Source organism: Eupeodes corollae, chromosome 1 (genome assembly GCF_945859685.1).
Source record: "Eupeodes corollae chromosome 1, idEupCoro1.1, whole genome shotgun sequence".
Taxonomy (NCBI): Eukaryota; Metazoa; Arthropoda; class Insecta; order Diptera; family Syrphidae; genus Eupeodes; species Eupeodes corollae.
The window spans coordinates 86,386,271-86,411,187 of record NC_079147.1 but is presented as its reverse complement, the minus strand read 5'-3'; the positions used below and the strand labels follow the sequence as shown (position 1 = coordinate 86,411,187).

Here is a 24,917-nt window from a genome sequence, read left to right as displayed (position 1 = left end):
GAATCGAGAAACATGTTCAGATTTAACTCTACTGACCGTATGTTGATTGCATCATAACACTAGCTCGAATATTGAAAACATGGGACGTTAAAACTCTTGTAAAAAAGAGAACCCTTCAATGTTGTTGTAATTTCATTCATTCAAAAAACCTACAAAAAACCTACAGAGTTTAGACAAGAGCCCTTCGGATTTTAATCAAATTTAAAACAAGAAAACAAAGAAAATATGGTATTAAAGCTCTATAGGTGTATATGGGCAAAATGAATGACAGAGGGTGCTATCCGGCGCAGGTGGTCACATATCCTGATGGATTCTGGAATATACAATTTTATATGTTGTATGTTCTGGGGGGACAAGAAATTAAAAAAAAAAACATATAGAATTGAATACTGTTTGCAAACTGGGGCAACAACATTTTGGTCGTAACAGTATATCTTTCCTTTGTTTTGATTATAATATTCTGATGTTACCAGAGAATAAAGTAGGTCAGTTTTGTTTAAGGGACTCATCCATACGTGAGAAAGTGTTTCTTTTTGAGGATAAATAAATCTTTGTATAATTTTTGTTTGTATTCGTATATAATTAAATTTAAATTAAATAATTTTGGAAATTCAATTACATAGAGATTTAAGCATAATCCTCTTTGAAAAAAGGATTATATCAAATAACACAAATAAAAAAACAATTCCAGACAAGGGTAAGCAGGAGACATCGTAGGTCGTTGCACTTTGCCAAAATTACCAACAATGAAATGCAAACAAAATAAAATATTTGCTAACCACATTGCTTGCTTTATGACTGGCAAAAAGACGTGCATTTTATACTAATTCAAATATCCTCGAAAACATGTTTTGATCAGGAGCAGGACATTATATACGACTACATCTATATACCTTTTAAAGAGGAGGAAGTCTATGAACCCTATGAACAGCGTGTGTTTTCTTTTCAAACGAGGGTAAGTGCCTTTGATTGTTTGTGCATTTACGACGATTGTATTTCAGGATCTTGCTTGGTTTTAGACAATTGATTGTTTTTTTTTAGGTATTTTTGAAAAAAAAAAAAACTGAGAACAATATCGTCGGCAAAAAGTCCCTCTTATTATATCAAAGGTTATTGACATGTTCGCATATAAAGTTATCTTGCATATTATGATTGTTCACGCATTCAATTCTTCTTCGGCAAAAATGTTGGTACGTTATAAACGTTGTTGTTGTTTTATTTCTTTGAATATTTTTTTTTTAAATTCGTTATTTTTTTAAAGGATATATTTTGTTGTTGTTGAATATAGTGGTGATGAACAAAAGTTTAGTTTTGATTTATGTATTCACATATAAGTCAAAGGAATACAAATGCATCAAAAGATATTCGAAATGCTGATGGGAGAATGCATTTTATGAGCTTAAGGTTTAGTGTTGGAAATATCTTCATTTGAGCATGATGATATGAATAATTTTTTAAATGATAAATATATGAAACTACAATCAGAACAAAAAAAAGTTCTCACCATAATAATGTATTAAAATCAATGTCTATATTTTTTTTGTGAAAACATGATTTGATACAATATAAAAGTTCGTATAGGAGGAATTAAGTGCCAAATTAATGTAAGTATACTTATTACTTATTCAAAAAATCTAATAAAAGGTATTAAACGCTTATCTTATTTTGTTTTACTTAAAAAATTTATGTTATTAACTTTTCAGCTAAATTTATATTATAATTCTCATTAATTTTCAGTAAATTTTAAATTTAATTTTCAGTAAATTTTACCAAACTTTATGATAATACAATATTTCTTCTATTGGACGAATTATTTTCTATTTTCCTAACCTTCTAGTTATCAACTTTTTACCATTCACTATCTGCAGTCTAAAATAATGTATTATTTTCAAATGATGATTCGGACGTATGTACACAATTATTTAGGCCTTTTTATTAATCCGACAAATCATTAATTTACTTAAATTTCCATTAAGCTTAAAGACTCTTTTTTAAATTAATTTGGTGATTCAATACATATGTTTATCAACTGTTCTTATAAGGGTTTAAAAGAGCTTTAAAAGTTTTGCCCCATATACAAATTTTTAAGTTAGGACTACTCCAAAAAATTTACCGTAGGTTGTCTTAGATCCCTTCAGCTACATTTTTCTTACATAAAACGAACGAAACTTAAATCTTTCTAATGATAGACTACCTGCAATTTTATCGAAAGCCAGTATCAACAAGGAGTGGTTGGATCTTTTTTATGGATCTTTGTTTGATTTTTAATTTGACAGAAACTTACTTAAAGGACCTAGCTTACATTACATTCTTTTACGTAAACAGAAAGAAAAAACACTTTACTTAATTTAAAGCAAGTGGAACACAGTCTCTTTGTCATGATAATAATTTTGCAACTTGATGTACTCTAACATACAGAACTACTTCAATGCATCTAATTCTTGTGATATGTTCATCCTTTAAGAGTTATAAAACCACGGTCACCATTCGAAATATTGATGGATTCTTTTAACAAAAAAAAAAACTAGTGTTAAAGTGGAGTCTTCGGATTTCCTGTAAGATTGGACACAACGCTACAAATTGTACTATATTTTCATTCTGTGATTCAAATCAAATCTATGCGGTCTAAAATTGTATTCTAGTATTTCGGTCCTTACTTTGGAAATCAAGCTCAAGCTTCTGGTCTATGCAAGCTAATGTAGACTTCAAATTTGGAAACTGTATCAACATAGTTCTCACTAAATAAAATAAGAACACCTGCGTGTGCATAAACATTTAAGTTATATGTAAGTATATAACCAAGTTATTTAAATTCATCCACAAAATCGATAATATCATCGCCAAGATTGCAGTGGCGAAGATAACCTATATATATCTGTTGAATGATCTGAAAACCATAATTTTAGACTTCGAGATCCCATCTATCAAATCACTTCTGTAGCTTATTGATTTAAAGCTGTAAAGTAAACGGTTTATCAGCCATTATTACGAGATCGTCTGCATAAAGGATCATTAACTTAATAACAACATCACATATCGTAATACCTCCTGCGGTAGGTTTTTAAACATAATTAATAAATAAAGAAAGTTTGGACAGATGCAATATCAATGATTGCCTATTGATTGTGTCATATGCAATTTTTAGGCGATCAAAGAAAATATATAGACATTTCTTTGTATCAATAAATGCCTTGGCAAATTAACTTAATACAAAGATTTGATCAATAGCTGGAAAACTGATCAAATTGTTTTGTTTAACCCAATTCTTAAAGTTATTGTAAGAATAATTTGCTCAATGAGTTTAACACAGTTATACTTTTTAACTTTTTAAAAACATATGACTTAAGGCACCTAAAGTTTTCAGAAACTGTCTTCTCACTGTATATTCTATTAAAGAAACTTAAGATGTATTTTTTTCCAAAACTCTGGAGAGGCATGTTTATAGGACTCAACTAGAACACCATTATGACCAGACGCTTCGTTATTTTTCATTTTTCTCAAACATGAATTTAGTTTCATCATATTAAATGAGGAATATAATTCTGGGATGACCAAATTTGGGATAGTGAAATTAATAATTTTTGAAATCGGATTGGGCATTACAAGTTTTTAATAATAATCCCTAATGCTCGCGGGGGCATTTAACTCAATTGAAAGTGTATTATTGCTACTCCTGCCATTTAAAATGCAAACAGTATTCCAAAAAGATTTTGATATTTTACGCATACTCATTACTCATGTAACTTAATCTACTCACTTTAAACTCATTTACTATTTAAAATTAATTTTTAACCTGACAAGCAACTTAAACTCATTGTCAAAAATAATTTCAAATCAGTAGTATCTTTTCTTTTATAAAATCATTTTGAAAAAAAGAGTCTGGGATGCGACCCACACTGATAACTTCCCATCCCGTCTATAGGTTTGTCTTGCTTGAAATGTTTGTTGGTTTTCGTGTTTTGTTAAAAAAGTTGACAGTTGAATTATTCTAAAAAAAAATTAAATTACCAAAAATATATGCATATGATGAAATAGTTTGATTTCAAAATCTATATTTGTAAACGAGATTTTAAGTCGAAAACCAATTTTTTACCAATTTTATTAGAATTTCTTAAAAGTTTTCATTCTTAAGCAATTAATTGGATGAATGAAATTAATTCGAAGTCAACATTTTCTATTGTTCACGAGATATCGAGAACCCAACATCAATTTTTACCAAATTTTCGTACTTTTGTAAATTTTTTATTAAAAAAAGACTGTTGGATTTTTATACGAAATTTACTGAATGTATTGCTCAAGGTGCTGTGTTCCCTACTCTGCACATTTATGTGCATAGTAGTGTGAAATGTAATGTAATGTAATGTAATGTAATATTTTTGTGAGACAAAATATGTTTAAAGTAAAGTTTTTAATTTTTAAAAAGATATTTGAGTCGAAAGTAAATTTTACTATGTTTTAGTATTGTTTTTTTAGGTTTTTATTTTTTGTAAAAAAAACTGTCAATTCGATTTTTCTCAAAATTTCACCGAATGTTGGAAACAATATTTCTTATGAGACAAAATTGATTTGAACCAATAATCTCAATGTTTTGAAAAAATATTTGAGTCGAAAATCGATTTTTACGATCTAAGTAATTTTTTTTAGATTTTCGATTCGATTTTTATCAAAATTTTACCAGATGTCAAAAACGTTATTTTTCGTTGCATAAAATCATTTTGGAGATATAATCTTTTTTTCTTCGTAAAATACTCGAGATGACAAATATTTTGTTTCAGTTTTTTTGATTTATAAAAAAACCGTTAGTTAGAATTTTTTCAAAAAATGTACTAGTTTGGTATCACGCTGCAATATAAATATAAAATTTAATTCAAGTCGCTTGCGTTATTGATTCTTGAGATATTTAGGGTTAACCAAAATGTTCACCTTTTTTTTATATTGCTATGGCAAAAAAACACCCACACTTATTCAATAGTAAATCTGCATTTGGGACAATACAGTAAAAACAACAAGCATTTATTTTCTTGTTGCAGTATGTCTGAAGAATTATAGGGTTGTGATTTTATATTCAGCATCCTTCAAAATACGGTTATAGCGTTCGTGAAGATAAACCAAAAATACAGTTGTCACCACAAAAAAATTCGAGCCATCCAGAAGGCATTTCAAACCCACTTGTAGGAAATATTCATGTTTGTGTTTCCTTTTCGAAGGTTCTTACTATTTTTGTCATCCTTAATTTGAAATGTCGACGGTTCAAGATCCCTAGAATCTAAATCAAAGATATTTGAAAATATATACCATTTTTCTTGGTTTCTATCTCAAGAATCAATAAAGATATCGATTAAAAAAACGTAAACATTTTGGTTGACCCTAAATATCTCACTAATCCAAAACTTTAGCAACTTCAATCAAATTTTATATAATAAAATGTTTGCCACGTCGAATAATTTGAGAACAAGAAATAAAATTAACATCAAAATAATTTTATGTAATGAAAAATAACGATTTTAACATCTGGTAAAATTTTGAGAAAAATCATTTAAGTTAATACTAAAAGTTGGTAAAAATTGATTTTCGACTCAAATATTTTTTTAAAAATTTAAGAAATCGGCTTCAAACTAATTTCATCTTATTCAAAATATTTCGATATTTAGTAAAATGTTTGTAAAAATCCAAAACTCAGTTTTTTCATAAGAATTAAAATCAAAAAAACAATACGCGAAAATGGTAAAAATTGATGTTCGCATGTCGAAATTTCGGCAATAAATGAAAGCATTGACTTCAAAATGATCTCATTCTGTTTTATATTTTCTAAGAAAAATTCAATTCAATAGATCGCGTTAACAAAAGAAATGTTCTGAAATAAAACTATTCATCATATGCTTAATATTGATATTAATTTTTAACTTCCCATAGGAAGCTATTGTAGTTTGCCGATTTGTCAAATTGAAAATATTGACATTTCTCTACGTTTTAAGGTCCCTAGAGTCGAAATAAAAGAATATTTTTGGGAAAAAGTCAAGTTAAAGGTTTTTAATCAAAAGAACTAAAAAAAAACATTGTCACCTCGAAAATTTTACGAATGCAAATAATTTTATCTCCAACTAAATTTTGTACAAGGAAAAATAACGCTTTTAACATCTGGTAAAATTTTGAGAAAATTTGAATCGAAAGTTTTTTAATAGAAAATAAAAACCTTAAAAAAGCATTACTCAAAGTTGGTAAAATTGAATTTCGACTCAAATATCTTTTCAAAAGTTTGAGATTATGGCTTCCAACTAATTTTTTCGATAAGCAGTATTTTTTAATAAAAATCTTATAAGTCCGTTTTTTCATACAAAAATAAAATCAACAAAAAATAGTACACAAATTTGTTAAAAATTGATGTTCGGTTCTTGATATCTCTCAAATTAATTTCATTTATCCAATTTGTAAAAATTTAAGAAATGCTACTTAAATAGGTAAAAATTTGTTTTCGACTAAAAATCTATTTAACAAAACTAGATTTTCAAACTAATATTTTCTTGATATGAAAAATATTGTTGGTATTTTAAAATGTTGAAGAATAATTCAAATAAAAACTTTCTTAGCCCAACTATACAAACTTTAAATCAAGACAAATCGACAGTACAGATGGGAAGGTATCAGTGTCGGTTGCATTCCTGCCTCTTTTTATATTTCGTATCATACACGGCTTTTTTTTAGATAACTGGAAAATCTTAAATATTTTAAAGAGCAAGTACTTTTTTACTGAATTTAATTTTTGGCTACTTCTATTAATATTATGCGTGATATTTAAAATAAAAGTGTTAACACCGGAGCCAAAGAATCAAAATAATCACGAAAAATGGTTTTCTCTGCTATTGGCGGTGAATATAGCTTACAAAGCAGACACGAGATATTAAGAGACTTTAGTATAATTTTTAGAACATCGAAACTCTGTTTTTAGTTTACTTTTACTCATTCCGAGGCATAACATGTTTACCTAATCTATACGTAATCTTATAAATAATAATAAGAATTATGAAAGTAGTGTTTTAAAACAACTACACTCTTTTTATTAGATCTATTCGATTTGCAAATTGCCCTAAATTTTGAATGAAAGTTCTATTGAAACAAGAAAAACAAAAGTCAAACAATCAATCACAATCACGCCGCTAACTCAAGGTCACTCTCGCGATTAAAATCTCTCCTGGCAATAATAAGTACAAATAAATCTAATTGTCATTCATAAATGACTATTGACTACACCAACAATTCCACAAAAGACTCTTTCACATTTATTTATAATGCATTTTGCATCCACAACAGTAGCAATATTTACGTATCCACCTACACGTGCGTCGCGTCGTTCCTTTCGCTTTATAAAGTGTTAAATAATAATATTGCACCGGGCTTGGGCGGTAAGCAGTCAGTATAGCCGCTGCTGGTTGAAGTTAAAATTAACAATTTATTCAGTTTTTGATTAAAGGTAATAACAAGAAAAAGTCAGAGTTAAAAACTCTTGAGATTCAGTTGGGAATGGCAGATATCATAGACCTCAACGTCAAAAGTCAGCACCGTATACAATGTGGTATAGTGCTACCCTTCTATTGGCGTTTCCGATCCAGACATTGTGGAGTGTCTGCGTTTATTATGCAACACAAGCGTATGATTAAATTGTTTTTTATTGTGCGGCAACGCAAATTGATTGACCTACATTTAAATAAAACATTCACACACTTGACAGTGGCGGCGCGGCGGCGGCGTCGGGTGGCTTAAGTATCGGTTTCACACTCAAAACCTTATTTTGCCAATAATGACGTTTTATAGGCTTTATTTTGTCTTTTTCTAAGCTGGGTGTAGGTCGGTTTATGTGCCCAAGGCGGGGAAGGCTTTTTTTGCGTCAAGCTATTGACAAGTTATTGTAGCACCTTTAAGGCCAAACTTTTGTATCAAATTGTTGAAAAAATCTTGCACAAAAGAAAGTATTAAAAAAAACACATTCTTTTTGTCAATGGGTGCCGTTTGCCAAAACTTATTTTTATGTCACTATAATTTGGCAAGGATAAGTTGCAAATCGTAAACAACTATACATTTTACTTAATACTTACTTATATGTGCTCAAGCCTATAAAGTCCGTGTGTGTTTCCTAGACATAGGCCTTAAAAATACATTTTGAAAATTATAAAAGTTATAAAATGAAAAGTTCAAGTTTTTAAAAATATAAATTATTCATATTTATTTGAGAATAATGTTGATTCTTTAATAAAAAGAAAATTTCTTCTAAAACGATTTGCATCTCATTTATTTCATTCATTACATTCATTTTTCATTCATTTCATTCATTTTTCATTAATTTTCATTCATATTGTACTTTTGATGTATTTCATTCACTTCATTCATTTCATTAATTTCATTAATTTCATTAATTTCATTAATTTCATTAATTTCATTAATTTCATTCATTTCATTCATTTCAAATATACAGATACCCTAATTTGCAGGGGTAATATAAAATGTAAGCGTAAGCTTAAAAACGCATCGTATGATTCATCATTCACTTCAATAATTTCATTAATTTCAATTATTTCATTAATTTGATTAGTTGCATTCATTTCACTAATGTCATTAATTTGATGAATGTCATTTATTTCATTAATTTCATTCTTTTAATAAATGTCATAAATTTTTTAATTTCATTCACTTCAAAACTTTTTTTTATTTCAATCAATTCATTCAATTTATTATTTTAATTAATATTATTCAATTCATTCCTTTCATTAAATTCATTAATTTTATTAATTTCATTCTTTACATTATTTATTTCATTCATTTTATTCATTTCATTATTTTCATACATTTCAAAAATTTCATAAATGTTATTCAATTCATTCGTTTCACTGCATTAATTTCATTCATTAGATTCATTTCGTTAATTTCATTCATTTCATTCACTTCCTTAATTTCAATTAATTCATCATTTTATTCATGTATTAATTTAATTCGCTACATTAATTTTGTTAATTAAATTAATTTTATTCATTTAAATTATTATTTTATTCAATTCATTCCTTTCATTGCATTCATTAGATTTATTTCATTAATTTCATTCATTTATTAATTTTATTCATTACATTAATTTTGTTAATTTAATTAATTTTATACATTTAAATAATTTCATTTATTTCATTCATTTCAATATTCAATTCATGTATTTCGTTCAATTCATTAATTTCATTCATGCAGTCATTTCATTCTTTGCATCAATTTCAATCAATTTATTTAAATGATTCATTTCATTAACAAAATGTTAACATTTATTCACAGACTATGACAGTAGTGGACAGTGGCCATTAATGAATAAAGATATCATGCTATAGTGCATAAATGTCGTGGAGGATTGTAATGAAGTAATTTACGTGATCAGACTGACAACGATCGACGCGACTGATGGCGATTGTTTCAAGATCAAATGAAATATTTTTGGCTTTCGATGCCTTTAAACGGTGCTACGGTTTATTTTATGTCCAGATTTTCTGCGCTTTTCCCCATTTCTTAAATGCTACCTCAACACCCACACTGAAAAAAACTTCGGTTTTTTAAGAAAATGTTGCCTAAATTTATCAAGAAGTTAAGTAACGATAAAAAACTAACGAAACAAAACTAAAAAAAAAGAAGGATTTAAAATAATGTGTTTCATTTTGAATGGTTTAATGTTTTAGCAGCTGTTAGTTTTGAATCTGTCATTTTATGACATTGGACAAGGTAAAACTACGTCATTAGTAAAAATTGAACATTGAAAACTTCAAAAATATATTGAAATTGTTTAAAATCCCTACAAAATTTGTGAAATCTTGAAGTCTTAGTTTTTAAGAGTAAACAACTTCGTTAAATGGTTTTTCTCTGGGATTGCCAACGTATAATTTAAAAAAATATAGGTAACATTTAAATCAAGTATTGTACTAAATTTGGAATACCCTTTAAAAGTTCTGTAAAAATAGGCGTTTTAAATACAATTATATTTGTTCTGTGTAGTTTCAGTTTAATAACTTAACCATGACAACATTAATAATCATCTTGTTTAAAAGAGTGTATTTTTTTCTTTCAAGGTACCTTATGGTACAAATTAAGGCAACTTAAAAGTTAAATTGGATAAATAAGTGTCGCCCAAAGGGTTAAACATTAATTTAATTTTCTTTAAGTTTTTTTTTGTCTTGGCTTAAATAATATGAAAAAGAGATTTATAACAATTGAGTGAGCTTATTAAACAAAAATGTTAAACCGAATTTTTAAATCACATTTTTGATTTATTAATTTCAATGTCAAGGCTAAATGAAGTTTTGAATGTAATCTCTGATGGTAGGTAGATAATTAGCCAAAAGTCAATGAATTGTTCAAGATTACAAGTGGCATAAAGAGGCACTCGTTTCAAACATTGTAGATACATATTTTTTCCTTAAAAATTGATATTGATCTTTGATAAACTATTAGATTATGTGTAGGAGTGTTTGCAAAATTAAGTTGTATAGATATTTTAATATAAAAAAATTACCTTGAATTATATTGTTTATTGTTTGCTTGCAATTGTCTTAAATAAATTAGTTCGGATAAAATTTATACTCAACATGCAATCATATGATTTATTTCTAGGACAAATTATATTCATTGAAACAATTACTATCAGTCTTAAAAATGTTCTCCTTGGTTCTTTTTTCAAGTACATTGATCCCCAATTGATAACTATTAAATTTTGTTGTTAGTTTAGTTAGTAAATGCTTGTACAGCATCACAAATAGATTTTGAAAAGAATAATTTTAAATGCTAATGATTTCAATGATTTTTCTAATTGATGCAATTCGGAAATTCAATTGCTGAATTTGATAATAATTTAAGGGACTTTTAATTTTAAAAATTAACAAACAAAAAAGAGGCACACTAATAACTTCCCCTCCTGTCTGTCGATTTGTTTTGCTTAAAAGGCTTGTAGGTTTTCGTATTTTGTCAAAAAAAAATTTCAGTTGAATTATTCTTACAAATTTAAAAACTATCAACAATATTTTGCATCTAATGAAATAGTCTGATTTCAAAATTAATTTTTGTAACGAGAATTTTTAGTCGTTAACCAATTTTTACTAATTTTAGTAGCATTTCTTTAAAGTTTTTATTTCTTATATAAATAAATACAAATTGTACGAATAAAATTAATTAAGGTCAATACCTTCTATTGTTCACGTGATATCGAGAACCGAACCGAATTTTTACCGAATGTTTGTACTGTTTTTTGTAGATTTTATTTTTTTTTATAAAAAAACGGACTGTTGGATTTTTATCAAAAATTCACTGAACGTCGAAAACAATATTTTATGTGTGATAAAAGAATAAGTTTCAAACCAATATTTTTAATTTTTGAAAAGACATTTGAGTCGAAAATCAATTTTTATTAACTTTTATTATTTTTTTAAGTTTTTATTTTTTGTTAAAAAAAACTTTCAATTCGATTTTTCAAAAAATTTTATCAAATATTCAAAAACATATTTCTCAAAATATAAAATTACATTTAAGCCAAATTCCCAAAGTTTTCAAAAGATATTTAACTCAAAAGTCAAATTTTACCTTTTTTTGTTAATTATTTCTTAGGTTTTTAATTTGTTGGAAAAAAAACAGTCAATTCGATTTTTTTCAAAATGGTAGTCAATTTTGACAACAATATTTTTTATAAAACGGAATTAGTTTAAAGCCAATGCCACAAAGTTTTGAAAAATTATTTGAGTCGAAAATCAAATTTTACTAACTTTTATTCATTTTTTTGATGTTTTTAATTTTTGTAAAAAAAACAGTCAATTTGATTTTTCTCGAAATTTTACGAAATATTGATAACAGTATTTCTCATAAGAAAAATCAATTTGGAAGCCATAATCACAAATTTTTGAAATGATATTTAAGTCGAAATTCAATTTTTACTAACTTTGAGTTTTATGTTTTTTAGATTTTTATTTGTTATAAAAAAAACTGTCAATTTTTAAATTTTACTAGATGTCAAAAACTTTATTTTTCGTTGCACAAAATTATTTTAGAGATAAAATCATTTGTTTTTTGTTAAATTTTCGAGGTGTTTTGTTTGATTTTTACAAAAAACGGTTTATTGGATTTTTTCAAAAAAATAAACTTGTTGGGTGTCACGTTACAATATATAATATATAATTTAATTCAAGTATCTAGCGATATTGGTTCGTGAGAAATTTAGGGTTAACCAAAATGATCACCTTTTTTAATGCTATGGTATGGTCTCTAGGGACTTTGAAAGGTCGAGAAATATCAAAATTTTTAATTTGACAAATCGGGCCCATTACAATAACTTCCTATGGGAAGTCCAAACGTTCGGAAGCTTTTTTTTCATTCATATCTTAAAAACCAGTTGAGATATCGACTTCAATTTCAAAGGCATTTTGTTAAAAAGATAATAATGCAGAAAGATGCAGAAAGGAAACCAAAGAAACCTCTCGAACTATTAACACTAGTGGCTTGAATTAAATTTAATATTATATATTGTGACTTGATACCAAACTAAAACAATTAAAAAAAAAAAACAAATAACCGTTTTTTTTTATCAAAATAAATAAAGAAAAAATAATTGTGATCTCGAATATCTTACGAACCAAAAATGATTTTATCTTCAAACAATTTTTTAATGGAACAGAGAATATCAGTTTTGACATTTGGTAAGACTTTAAGATAAATCGAATTAACAGTTTTTTTACATAAAATAAAAACCTACAAAAAAACCATGCTAAAACTTGTTAAAAATTGATTCACGACTCAAATGGTTACAAACTTCAACGTTTAGAACAATTTAAGAAAAGATCGAAGTGAGGTTCTTTTACAAAAGGAAAAACACACAAAAACTTTACTAAAACTTGGTAAAAATTGATTTTCAATTCAAATATATATTTCTTTTCCAAATTTTAAGATAGTGGCTTCAAACAAATTTCATCTAATAGAAAATATTGTTGTCAACATTCAGTTAAATTATATACAAATTCAACAATGAATTTTTTCATAAAAATTAAAACCTACAAAAAAAGTACACATAATTGGTAAAAATTGATATTCGATTCTGGATATCTCTTGAATAAATGAAGGCATTGACTTCAAAATGATTAAATTCTGTGTACCAAATTTTCCTAAAAAAATAAAATTTGTATTTTTTTATAAAAGAAATAAGAAGTTTCAAGAGATGCTACTAAAATTGGTAAAAATTGGTTTCGAGACTAAAATGTCCTTAACAAAAATAAACTTTGAAATCAAACTACCATATGCAAAATGTTGTTGTTAATTTTAAGTTAGTTCTGCAGAAAAATTCAAATGACATCTTTTTTAACAAAAATACAAAAAAACTGATAAGAATTTTGTTTGACTCAAAAATGAGAACAGAAAATTTTGACACCAAAATATTGTTATGAATATTTTGTTAAAGTTTTAAGGAAGTGGGTCGCATCCAACCTCTTTTTTTTTATAAGAATTTTAAACTTTCGAAAAATGGTACTAATATTGGTAAAATTTGATTTTAAAAATCCCAGGACCATAAACAAAAATTGGAATACGACTTTTTTTATATGCGAAATTTCGATGTTAACTTTAAGTTAGTTTTTTAGATTAATACAATTGAAAATTTGTTCCACAAAGTACTTACAAAAACAACCAAAAACTGATATGAAATGAAAGATATTTAATTCAAAACTTTTAAGCTTTCACAAAATGTTGTTATTAATATTATATTAAACTTTTAGAAAACACGACAGATGAGTACCGATTGGAAGTTAGGGTAGCATCCCAGTCTCTTTATTTTTCAAACAAACTGAATCAAAATATTTTACACCCTTAGAATTTTAACATTTCTATACGTTTCAAGGTATAAAATAAATAAATAAAGGGCCTAGTGACTTACAACTCGGAACCATTCCTAGTACGTTGTCAGGAATGGAAGAGACCTACAATTTTAGGCCAAATCCGAACGGCTAATTTCAGAAAGCACTTTTTCATGACAAGAATTGCTCTTGAAGGATTTGTCAATTCCTCGCAAGAGGCAGTACCCGCGAAAATTATTATTTTTTTTTTTTTAATTAAGATGGCACAGGCAGGGATTGAACCCAAGACCCCTTGTATGACAGTGCAACGCAATTTTTTTTTCTTTTTTATTAATTTTTATTAATTTAATCTTAAACCTATCTTAAAGCTAGACAAGAATTCATAAACTAGCCTAGTTATCCATAACTTACAACTAACTTAATGGTCCCATTCGGACACTCTAAGTTAAATAATAATACTTAATACTAATGACTTTCGGCCCTAGGATCTATTTTACTTCAATTGAATTTTATTTATTTTGTATTTATTAGAAAATTTTGAAAAAAAACTAATATCAAGATCCTTTTTTATTTTTACTTAAAAACTACTTAAAATAAGGTCCTTAATATAAAACTTGTAGCTAACTTAAACGTACTATTCTGCCTATAAACTACTTAAAACTAGAACAACCACAGCAGCAAATCTAAATATCTAACATTTTTGTTTTTCATATTTTGTTGTCTTTTTTTTAAATTTGTTTTTGTTTTCCATGTTTTTTTTTTAATGTTTTTGTTATTTTTTTGTATTTTTTTTCTGTTTTGTATTTCTTTTTGTGCCACCATGTCTATTCTACTTAAAACTAAACCCTAAAACTATAAAACAAGTATATAAGCCGGCCAAGGCTTAAAAACCCATCCCGACTACCCACTACCAAGTTCCGATTGAAGCCACCAAAACTGGTTCTCCTTCTTCACCCTATCAGTTCGGTCCCGTTCGGACACAGCCCTACTGAACCGAATGAGCTTTGCTCCGCCTTGTGCCATGATGTCCCAATTGTATGGGAGTCGCCTATCCACGGTTCTTCGTCTGACGTGGTAGATTAACGGAACTGCGAATCTATCCTATATCAGACCGCATTTGCGCATTTGTCTAAAAAGAGGAAAGCCTCTCTTGGAATGAAGCCGCTCAAGCGTGCACTTTCAAAATACTCGTCGTTCGGATAGAACGCCCCGAAAATTAAATTGTTGGTTGAAGACATACATAGCTCTTGCAATGTGACCTCGAACGAGTTTTATCACGAAATTGTCAATTCTGTTGATTCGAGCCCCGTTGTATAGGACCTCGTTGGAAAAGTAATGCACATAAGAAGATTCGGCTCTTCGATATAAGCCGGTACAGCGTCGTAAACACTGCCGCTCGAACACCCAAAACTTCTCCATCTGTCAAGCCGACTTCTAAAAAAACAGCCGTTTTGTCAGAGCGAAGGCTCCTCTGGCCCTGGTCAGAGCAGCATTTATATGTCTGTCGAAAAATAAATACTGATCTAACCAACAGTCCAACGCACTAACCATCATGCCACGGGTAAGGCACGTTTCAAGGTATATTGAAACTAAATTCATCGGTTTTAGAAAATGTCTTGGCGTGGTGTTGATATGTATGTACCTTCAAGATATTTTTGTTTTTCGATGAAATCATGGCTAGTGCCCAGGGCTGTCATGCCAATTTTTTAATCCCTGCAAGTGCCATCTTAAGTTTCACGGGTTTCTTCCACTTGCGAGGACAAATCCTTTCTCAAACTAGCCGTTTGGATTCGGCTTCCAACTGTAGGTCCCCTCCCTCCCTGACAACATTGCTCGCAGACAGAAATGGTTGAGAGTTGGAAGTCACTAGGCCCTAATTCTCAACGGACTGTTGCGCAACCTTATTCATTTTTGTAGAATCTCAAGAACAAGTAGAACCATCACTTCAAACATAAGATGTGCTTGGTAAGTATTTCTTGTAAATAATTTCAAATTTTGTGCATTTTGTGTTGTGTACACTTCCCCTCACGATACTTTGAAGTGGTAATTTTAATGATATTTTTGTATGAAAAAAGGGGTTGTATACAGCGCCTCACAAATCGAAAACCACAACTTTTGGATTTTAGTTTTAGAAAGTGATTCATAATTTTGAAGGTTTTACCCTATAATATGAAAAACGCGTGCGTTTCGAACAATTTGTAATCAATACAAATTATATCGCATACAACAGTTTGATGGAGAAATATTTATTATTTCTCTTAAATTTTTTATGATCTCATAATTAATTACCAATTAAGCCAATACCTTCTACTGTTGGGACCGGCTCGGACTATAAAACAAGTTGATGCTTTAAATTTTTACTACCACTGTAACGAATTATCTTCAGAAGAAAAAAAAACTCTTAACATGTGGCGTTGCTTTATTTAGCTTTTATCGTGAATTTAATTTTGCAACCCATGTGTAAAATGTTAAGGCACTGATGTTCAAGATGGAAGTGATAAGTGAAAGGCATGCGAAGCTATACAACTCTCATTCTGGAGAAGGGCAAGAATGATAATTTGAATTTTTTGTTAAACCTTTGCAAAGTATCCCTTTTCAGAGAATCTGGGTCATAAGGTTTTAAACGGCCTTGGTTGAAATAAGACAGAAAAAACAACCTTCAATTTAATTGGGAAGTTGTCTGGCTGCAGATATAAGATGAGGTTATAAATGTCAGAGAATACATAAATGAGGTAAAAATAAACCTTAATGAGCTTGCTTCGAAGACATTTATTTCTCATTTATTTTTAAACAAACAGTGGGGTGTTCACACGACATTAATTTGTTTAGTTTTTTTTGTTTTTTAAGAAAAGAACGAATTGAAGAAAAAGTAAAGTTGATTACCTTTGAGAGTGGATCTTGAACTAATATGTTTTAATAGTAGGAACTTTGCAGGTTTTGAATTTTGCATGCCATATTAACGGAAATAGAATTAAAGATACTTGTGAAGTATATCAAAGGTCCCGGTACTTCCGATACTAGTCCCGTTTTACAATCTTAACTCAGCGGGCTTCTGACCGTTCTCTATTTTTAGAACCAATTAAGTTAGAAATTTTCATTTTGCAACATTTAATAAGGTAATTGCTGTAATCCACTGCACGAATATGAACTGCATAGAACTTCCATAACAACAAAATCCGTAATTCACTAGACTGGCCGACCTTGATATTTCTCAGAAAGTAAGGCTTGTTGGAAATGAAAAATGATTGAAGAAAAAACAGCGAATATGGTGATGGGTGATGACGGCGGCGGCGTGCGGAGTACTATCATGCCAAAGGCCTTGGGTTCAACCCTAGCTATCAAACGTTTTTATTTCACGGGTACTTCCTCTTTCGAGGAATTGAAAAATTCTTCGACAGTAAATCTTGTCATGAAAATAGTTTTTCTCAAATTAGCCGTTTGGAGCCGTTAGGAATGGTTGAGAGTTGAAAGTCCTTAGACCCTCGTTCTCAAGGGATTGCTGCGACATATAATTTATTTTTCTATGGTGGTGGGTGTGTTATCCACCCACTTTTTATATAAGGTGTGATTTAAACTGACCACCTCAAAGTTTTGTAGAAATGATATTTATAAGTTTTATACAAAATTCTGCACTAAATGGGTGAGGTATTCACCCACATTTCATACATTCGTTATCATTTATTCATTGCACTTCATATATCATGTTTAATGATGAAATTTGAAGTAAAGAATCTGAAACTTAATTAAATCACACGGTAACATTTTTAAAAGGAGCAGATTTCTTCAAGTTACTTAAATATTCAGTTATTTTTTGTGTGATTTTTATTACTTAGTACATTGTATTATCCGACAAATTTATTTGTATCGTCAGACGATTGCGTTTCGATGATAGCCTCACTTCACGTTAGGCGATAATCGTCAAAGTGATATCGTCAAAATGATAGGGTTTGCAAAATAGCTAAATAAGTATCGTCTGTCATTATTTGCCAGAGTGAAAATGAAAACTAAAAAAAAATATAATACGGTAACAAAACATATTTTTTAAGTCAAGTTATGTTCCCTGTTGATAAAATAGAAACTTGTCTGCCTTCTCTTGCACTTCGGTTTAGTCAAAATGCTGCTATGGGATTCCTGATTCAAGCCAAAACAAGGAAATACAGTGAAAATATTCGACTTTCGACTGCTACAAGCGTTAAAAATTGCCATTTCCTTTCCAAACAAAGTCTCTAACAACTTCCTATAGTATACTACGTTCATCAAGTACTTAATAACAAGGGCCACATTATCTTACCGAAATCGCCTCCTAAACGCTCAGTTTCACATGACCTCACGCGTTTAAACAATATATGAAACTACGATACACACAAGGAGTAGAGTTGTTAAAGAGCTCTAAAAGCATTAGATGAAAAAGGAATACAGACTTCTCGGACGGAAAAAGTGTGCATGAAAAGCTTGCGATCCAGAAGATATGTCACTACAGGGATAAGGTTTCTAAATGTTGCCTAAATGTAGATAAAAAGCATCCCATGAATACTAACCGCGAACCGAAGCCTTTAAAAATGATGTGGAAAGTTACATTCTCCAAACTATATAACTGCGACAACTTGGCAAGGATCCTGCACGAATTCATCTGCAAAATTTAGTCAAAAGAAAGCAGTTTAATTTCAGCATAATTTTCCCAAATTTAAGAAATTAAACCCTCTGAAAAGCAATATCCACCAGTCGCCTAAATATCGCTTATGAGACCATTTCTGCTGTATTATATATGAACATATATAAACGTTTGTAGCCGTTAGTCAACAACCTGATAAGTCTGTGTACGTGTGGCTTTAAACAGAAAAGTTCACCACTGTCAACTAAAAGCCTTCGACGGATTTTTGGTCATGTCTGCATAGCTGAAGAGTGGAAGATAGTATACAACGATGGACTGCACGGGCTGTATAGTTCCACTAATCTGGTCAAAAGAATTAAAGTCCAACGATTATAAGATGGGTGATTCATGGATATCCTCCACTCATACCTTCTATGTTTGCGGGCCCGTAGATAACGCCAAGAACTTTTCTCTCGAATCGACCCAAGGTGCTTTCATCAGTTTTTGTCATAGTCTATATGTTTTGCACCGTATATCAGGACAGGGATGATGAGGGTGTTATAAAGACACTTTTAGTCGCTCGAGAGAAGGCTTCACTACTTTGCTTTCTTAGCCCTCAGTTACAGTGGAAACAGTGGTTAGCAAGAGTAATACTTCGTTTGATCTCAGCGCTGGTGTGTTTTTTTTTGTGTTCATGACAGAGACTTGGTAGACGAAGTTCTTATTTTCCTCAAAGTTACGCCTGTCGATGGTGACGTTTTGACCAAGTCCTTTCTTGATGTCCTTGCCTTCATTAACCGTTAAACCCATATTTCCGTCTCTGCCTTAATACTCAACTCATACAAGCTCTATGGACATCACGCTTTGTTCTTCCGATTATGTCAATGTCATCAGTATATGCTAGTGATTGAAAAGAGTTTTGACTTGCACTATTCTTAAAAAAAAAAAGTTAAGGAAATCGCATGACTGTGCAGTGTGCATCACCTTGTCTTAAGTCTTTTTTGATCTCGAAAGGTTCTGTTAAGTTGTTTCGAACCTTTATGGAGCAGCGAGAATTCCAAAACTAGACGTGACTCTATACAGCTCATCTTTTTTTGGGTTTTACCAGGATCTGGGGACACTGATAAGGACCTGCCAGGATATTGAAGATGGACTTTAGGCGTTCACATATAAAGGCAGAGATGATTTTGTAAGGGATGTTGAGCAGATTGCTGCCTCTGTACCTGGTGTATAGAAGGCCCCCTTTTTCCAGTAGAGGGTAAACAGTATTAAAGTTCCATTGGGCATATTTTCTTCCAACTATATCTTAGAGATAAGTTGTGTGCATACAACCAAAATATCTCCAGCTGCTTTGAAGGGCTTAGCATTCAAGGCCTCTGCTCCAGCGGCTTTGTTAGATTGGTTATCTTCACTTTGTCTAAGTCGGGATTGTTGACTTTCGTTGATCATCAACCTGATCATCCTGTCTGAAGCGGTTCGTCATCGCCGTTATACAGTCTACAAAAGTGGTCCTCTCATTTCCTCATCATTACCTGCGGTTCCACTATGATGTTTCCACTTTCGTATTTGCAGCCTTCGGAGTCTTTTATGTAAAGAACATAATTTGGCACAGTTCCTTAGAAAATGAGGTTAAATATTTTATATAAATATTTATTTTTAAGTTATCCCAAAAGCTCTTTTAGAATATTATTAACTTCATCTTGAATCTTGAAAACCGTAATACAAATAAAATTTTCGTTTTTACAGATTTATTTATTTTTCGTGAGAAAAAACAATAATATATGCAAACTCAATATTAAACACAGCGTTAGATCATATACAACAATAGGAAAAGGGCTCAACACTAACTTAATGATGGTAAGCATAAACTGGGCCAGTAGCGTATGCTGGTGCTGCTGCATAGGCAATTGGGCTTGATTTTACCAGACTCTGGGTGGTGTAAACTGCTGGTCCATGGGAGTAGGCAATTGGTGAGGATCTGATCAAAGTTGGTGCTGCAGCATGGGTGTACGCCTGAGTGTATGTTGCTGGAGCAGAATAACCAAGAGGAGCTGATCGAACCAAAGTTGGTGCAGCAGCATAAGCCAAAGGTGCAGATTTGATGAGTGCAGGTGCAGCAGCGTAAGCCAAAGGTGCTGATTTAACTAAAGTTGGTGCAGCATAGGAAACTGGAGCAGCAGCAACAGGAGCAGCCTTGACAATTTGTCCGAGAGGTTCACGGTTTACAATAGCGTTGAATCCATTGACAGCATCGGAAGAGTATTGGACAGTACGCTTGTAGCCATCAGCATCATTCAATGAGTACTCCCCTTGGACGAGGTCCCCATCACGAGTCTCAGTTTGACTCTTAACGTCACCGGTCAGAGCATCGTTGACGGAATAAGAAAACTGGTACTGTGGGTGGGGGTCATTGGCGTCCTCAGACTTGGCCAGAACTGGTTGGGCAGCATGGTATAATTGGGTAGCTGGAACAAGTCCGGCACTGGCAACGGCAACAAAGGCAAGGGCAACGATAAACTGCAATAAATTAATATTAATGATTAAGTATATTTTTATTCTATATTTAAGCTTCTTCCTTTACCTTAAATGCCATTTTTATGTTTTTTGTTTGTTTCTAGTTTGAGGACTTCAATGGTTTGAAGGTGGAGAACTGAATGATGTCAACCTGATGGTCGATAAAGCCTTTTATACTAAAAAATAATTAACGAATTTACAAACAAAAACCAGATCAAGGTACAATTCAAAAAAACCGGGCCATCCGGCGGTATCTTATGAATCCGACTGAAATGACGAGTCCAATGCACAAAGGATAGGTGTAAAGGAGAGAAAAAATAGCCGGAAAAGAAGTTGTCTACTGTGGATCCCTTGCAATGGGTGTTTACTTTTGTTTCATTGCTGAAAAACAATGCGAAAGGGAACAAGTTAATATCCAATATTTGTTAAGTGAGAGACGTTTGGTACGACTTTTCCTGCACCGACCTTAAAGGTATTCTTTTGCACTACAATTTTTTATTATTTTATTTTCGTGTTTAAATTATTTTTCAGTTAAAAATTTGGGATCTTAACATGAAACAACGTTAGATTTACTCATATGGTGAATTATTTAAACTTGTAGGCTCAGTTTTAAGATTTTTTTAAAATACATAAACCTACCTATGTGTATAATGGCAATATTCCAAAATACTACTAATTTTAATGAATATGCTCCTTTTCGATTTAAAAAAAAGAGATCCCAACTACTTATAACTTTAAGAAAGTGACAGAATTCACTTAAGAAAATACATAGAAATACAAACATTTTGCAAATCGAAAACCGAATTTTGACGAAGATTTATAAAGACAAAGCAAATAATGAAAGTTAAACATAACGAAAACAAAAACATGTATACTTTTATTTAATAAACGAACATTTCGTGTGTTCCAAAAAAGTTTTTAGTTTTCAAGTTATAAGTGACGCTTTTCATGAACAAATTTTAATTTTGTATCTTTTCTTTAGATAGTGTTTTTGTAAATTTATATTACATTAGTTGCATAAGCATTTTATGTTTTACATTATGTATCATCTTTATTAGTTAATTTTGATGCACCATTTGTTCTGGTTTTCAAAAAAATAATACATTAAATCAAGTGTTGGTTGGTTGAACTATCAAGAAATTCCGAAAAACAGTGTTGAGATTTATGTACATGGTCTTGTTCATACAGAATTTAGGTATACAGTATTTTAAATTTACAGTGTTTTGAAATACAAAACAAAAATATTCAGGATTATGACTTAACAGTATCATACAGAAATTCGTTCATACAGAATTCTGAAAAACTATTTTTCGACATAGTCACTTGTTGAATCCCAAGAAACATTAGAAATTATTTTATTTTATATATAAGAATACAAAAGCCTAATGTATTAACAATTATAAAGTACACAAAAACCAATAAAAACACGTTAAGTGTGCTGTGCCACAGATCAACTCTGTTTTGTTTTCTTGGTAAATATAGTTTAATTTGATCAGCAAAAGACTTAAACCAAGGAAAAACCATGAGCCTAGATTTTGTGGAACTAATGTAAATTTTGTGCAACCACTTTTCAATTTATTGACTAGTCTCGAAAAAATGAAAGCCCAACGAATTGAAATAATCACGAAATTTGTAGACTTGGCAAAGAGAGTGTCAAATTCTAAATAACCTTAAAAAATAATATTTATTTTCGGGAGAATATTTTTGCAATGAGAGTACAGAATTTATAATTACTAGCAAGAATGAGAAAATCTAAAATACATATCAGTAATTAATAATTAATTAATAAAATAAATAAATAAGGAGATTTTTTGTCTGGCATAACGCCAATATATACTCACAATCTCAAATTTAACTACATCCACATAATAAGAGCGATGAAAATAGATGAAAGAAGTCTTCACAAATCCTTTATGGTAACGCTACTTCAATCTAATGCCTCTTTTTTCAAGGAATGAAATCAGCTTGCCATTTCTTATGATACTAACCTAGACCAAAGAAATTTCAATCAGTATCTTTCCAAATCAGCACTAACAATATCCAGAATCACCAGATTCTATAATCATTTGTCGACCAAAGCTAGGAGTTGAGCGGGAGTTGAGGTCTTGAGACGTAACTCCCTCATCATGTTGATCTACAATCAGTCTGCAGGGCCGGTCCCAGCCAAACTTGCGTCCTGCGCAAGATTTGTAGAAAGCACCTCTTTTTTATATTTTCACACATAAACTGTTACACAAGCATATGTCTTTCCCATTACCCAGGAGGTAGGCTTTCAATGCGTTTATGAGGTGACATGGTACTTTTGTGTTTTGAGATTTCTTCTTTTTTGCTCTTGTACGAACAGGGTGAAATATTTGGAAATTAGGTAGAATTTTTAGTTCTGCACATCTTTGCTTAAATGTTCATTGAATGCAAGAATGAAAGTGATATCCGTTAGTGCAGATAACTTAGGGCAGTTGTGATGAAAGTTTTCTTGAGATTATTTTAAAAATGTTTGTGGTTTAAAAAGTGGCAAATAGTAGTACATATTTGTTTGCGCACGATCAGATAACATTTTCCTGCTCTTGGTAATGCGCCCCCAGAATTTTGCGCCCTTTGCATTTGCACATCTTGCACGTATGCTTTGTCGGCCCTGAACACAAGGGAATAGAAAGATGTACATCACTTCATTGCAATAAGTCAAATATTACAAGAAATCCTTCGACTACATTTTTCAAATCAAATTCACCAAATATTAAATGGTTGGATTGTTTAGCCTATATAATTCTTGTAAACATGCCTTAAATTTCCGAAAACGTTTCTTAACTCAATGCATTCGACCAGTTACTGTAGGTTTAAACTATTAAGCTTCACATAGGAAGTTATTGCAATGGGTCCGATTTGTCAAATTGAAAATTTTTACATTTCTCGACGTTTTAAGGTCCCTAGAGTCGATATAAAGATTTTTAGATAGATGTCTATGCGTACACGACGTTTTTTCGTCGTCCATAGCTCAAGAACCAGAAGACATATCGACTTTAAATAAATTTTGCTATACAGATAAAAATTGCGTGGGTGATTTTTTTAACTGCTAAGGTTTACATTTTAGTAAATATCTCACGAACCAATAAAGCTAAAAACTTGAATTAAATTTTATATAATATATTGTAACGTGATACCAAGCAAATTGGAATAAAATCCAACTAACGATTTTTTTTATAAATCAAAAAAACTTAAAAAAAATCTGTCACCTCGAAAATTTTACAAAACACGTTTTTAAATTAAACCTTAAAACAACATTACTCAAAGTTGTTAAAAATTGAATTTCGACTCACATATCTTTTTAAAAATTTGAGACTGGCTTCCAACTTATTATTTCTTATAAGAAATATTGTTTTGAACATTCGATTAAATTTTAAGAAAAATCGAATTGGCAGTGTTTTAAAAGAAAATTAATACCTAACAAAAATTAATAAAAGTTCGTAAAAATTGATTTTCGACTCAAATATCTTTTCGAAAAATTTAAGATATAGACTCCGAATTAATTTTATTTCATAAAAAAATTTTCAACATTCAATAATTTTTTATAAAAATCTTACAGTAAGTTTTTTTCATAAAAAAATACAATCTACAAAAATAGTATATATTTATATTTCTAAATTCTTATGCAGTCTTTAAGGGGTAAAATTGTGTTTTATTGTTTTCTTAAATCAATATAATTAATAACTGCAGTAATTCCATCTTTAATGTATCAAATAAATTGTGGAAAATTGGCACCATTGTATAAAATTAGATAGAAATATAAATACAAATCTTAAATAATCGAAATGATTTATTGTTTATACATATTAAATAAATGAACATAAGCGATAAAAACTTATAAGACATTTTTATTAATAATAATAACAACAATTGAACTTGAAAAACAATTCTTATACTATCCAATCAACTTGCTATGCATTGTCCCACCTGTATACATTTTAACCCCC

General features: G+C 30.1%; 2 protein-coding genes across 2 annotated transcripts in view; both read right to left on the bottom strand.

Annotated features, from left to right (window-relative positions):
* LOC129941087 (uncharacterized) overlaps positions 1–24,917 on the bottom strand; it is a 43,181-nt gene that overhangs the window by 15,361 nt on the left and 2,903 nt on the right. The window contains exon 3 of the mRNA XM_056049635.1: positions 20,359–20,952. Coding sequence (XP_055905610.1) covers positions 20,359–20,952 — 594 coding nt within the window. The remainder of the gene's footprint in view (positions 1–20,358; positions 20,953–24,917) is intronic.
* On the bottom strand, positions 20,167–21,153 carry LOC129953649 (cuticle protein-like). Its single transcript, XM_056066972.1, has 2 exons — positions 21,017–21,153; positions 20,167–20,952 (listed from the first exon to the last, which is right to left on the bottom strand). Exons 1-2 carry the CDS (start codon positions 21,026–21,028, stop codon positions 20,284–20,286), a joined length of 681 nt encoding a protein of 226 aa, XP_055922947.1. The 5' UTR covers positions 21,029–21,153; the 3' UTR covers positions 20,167–20,283.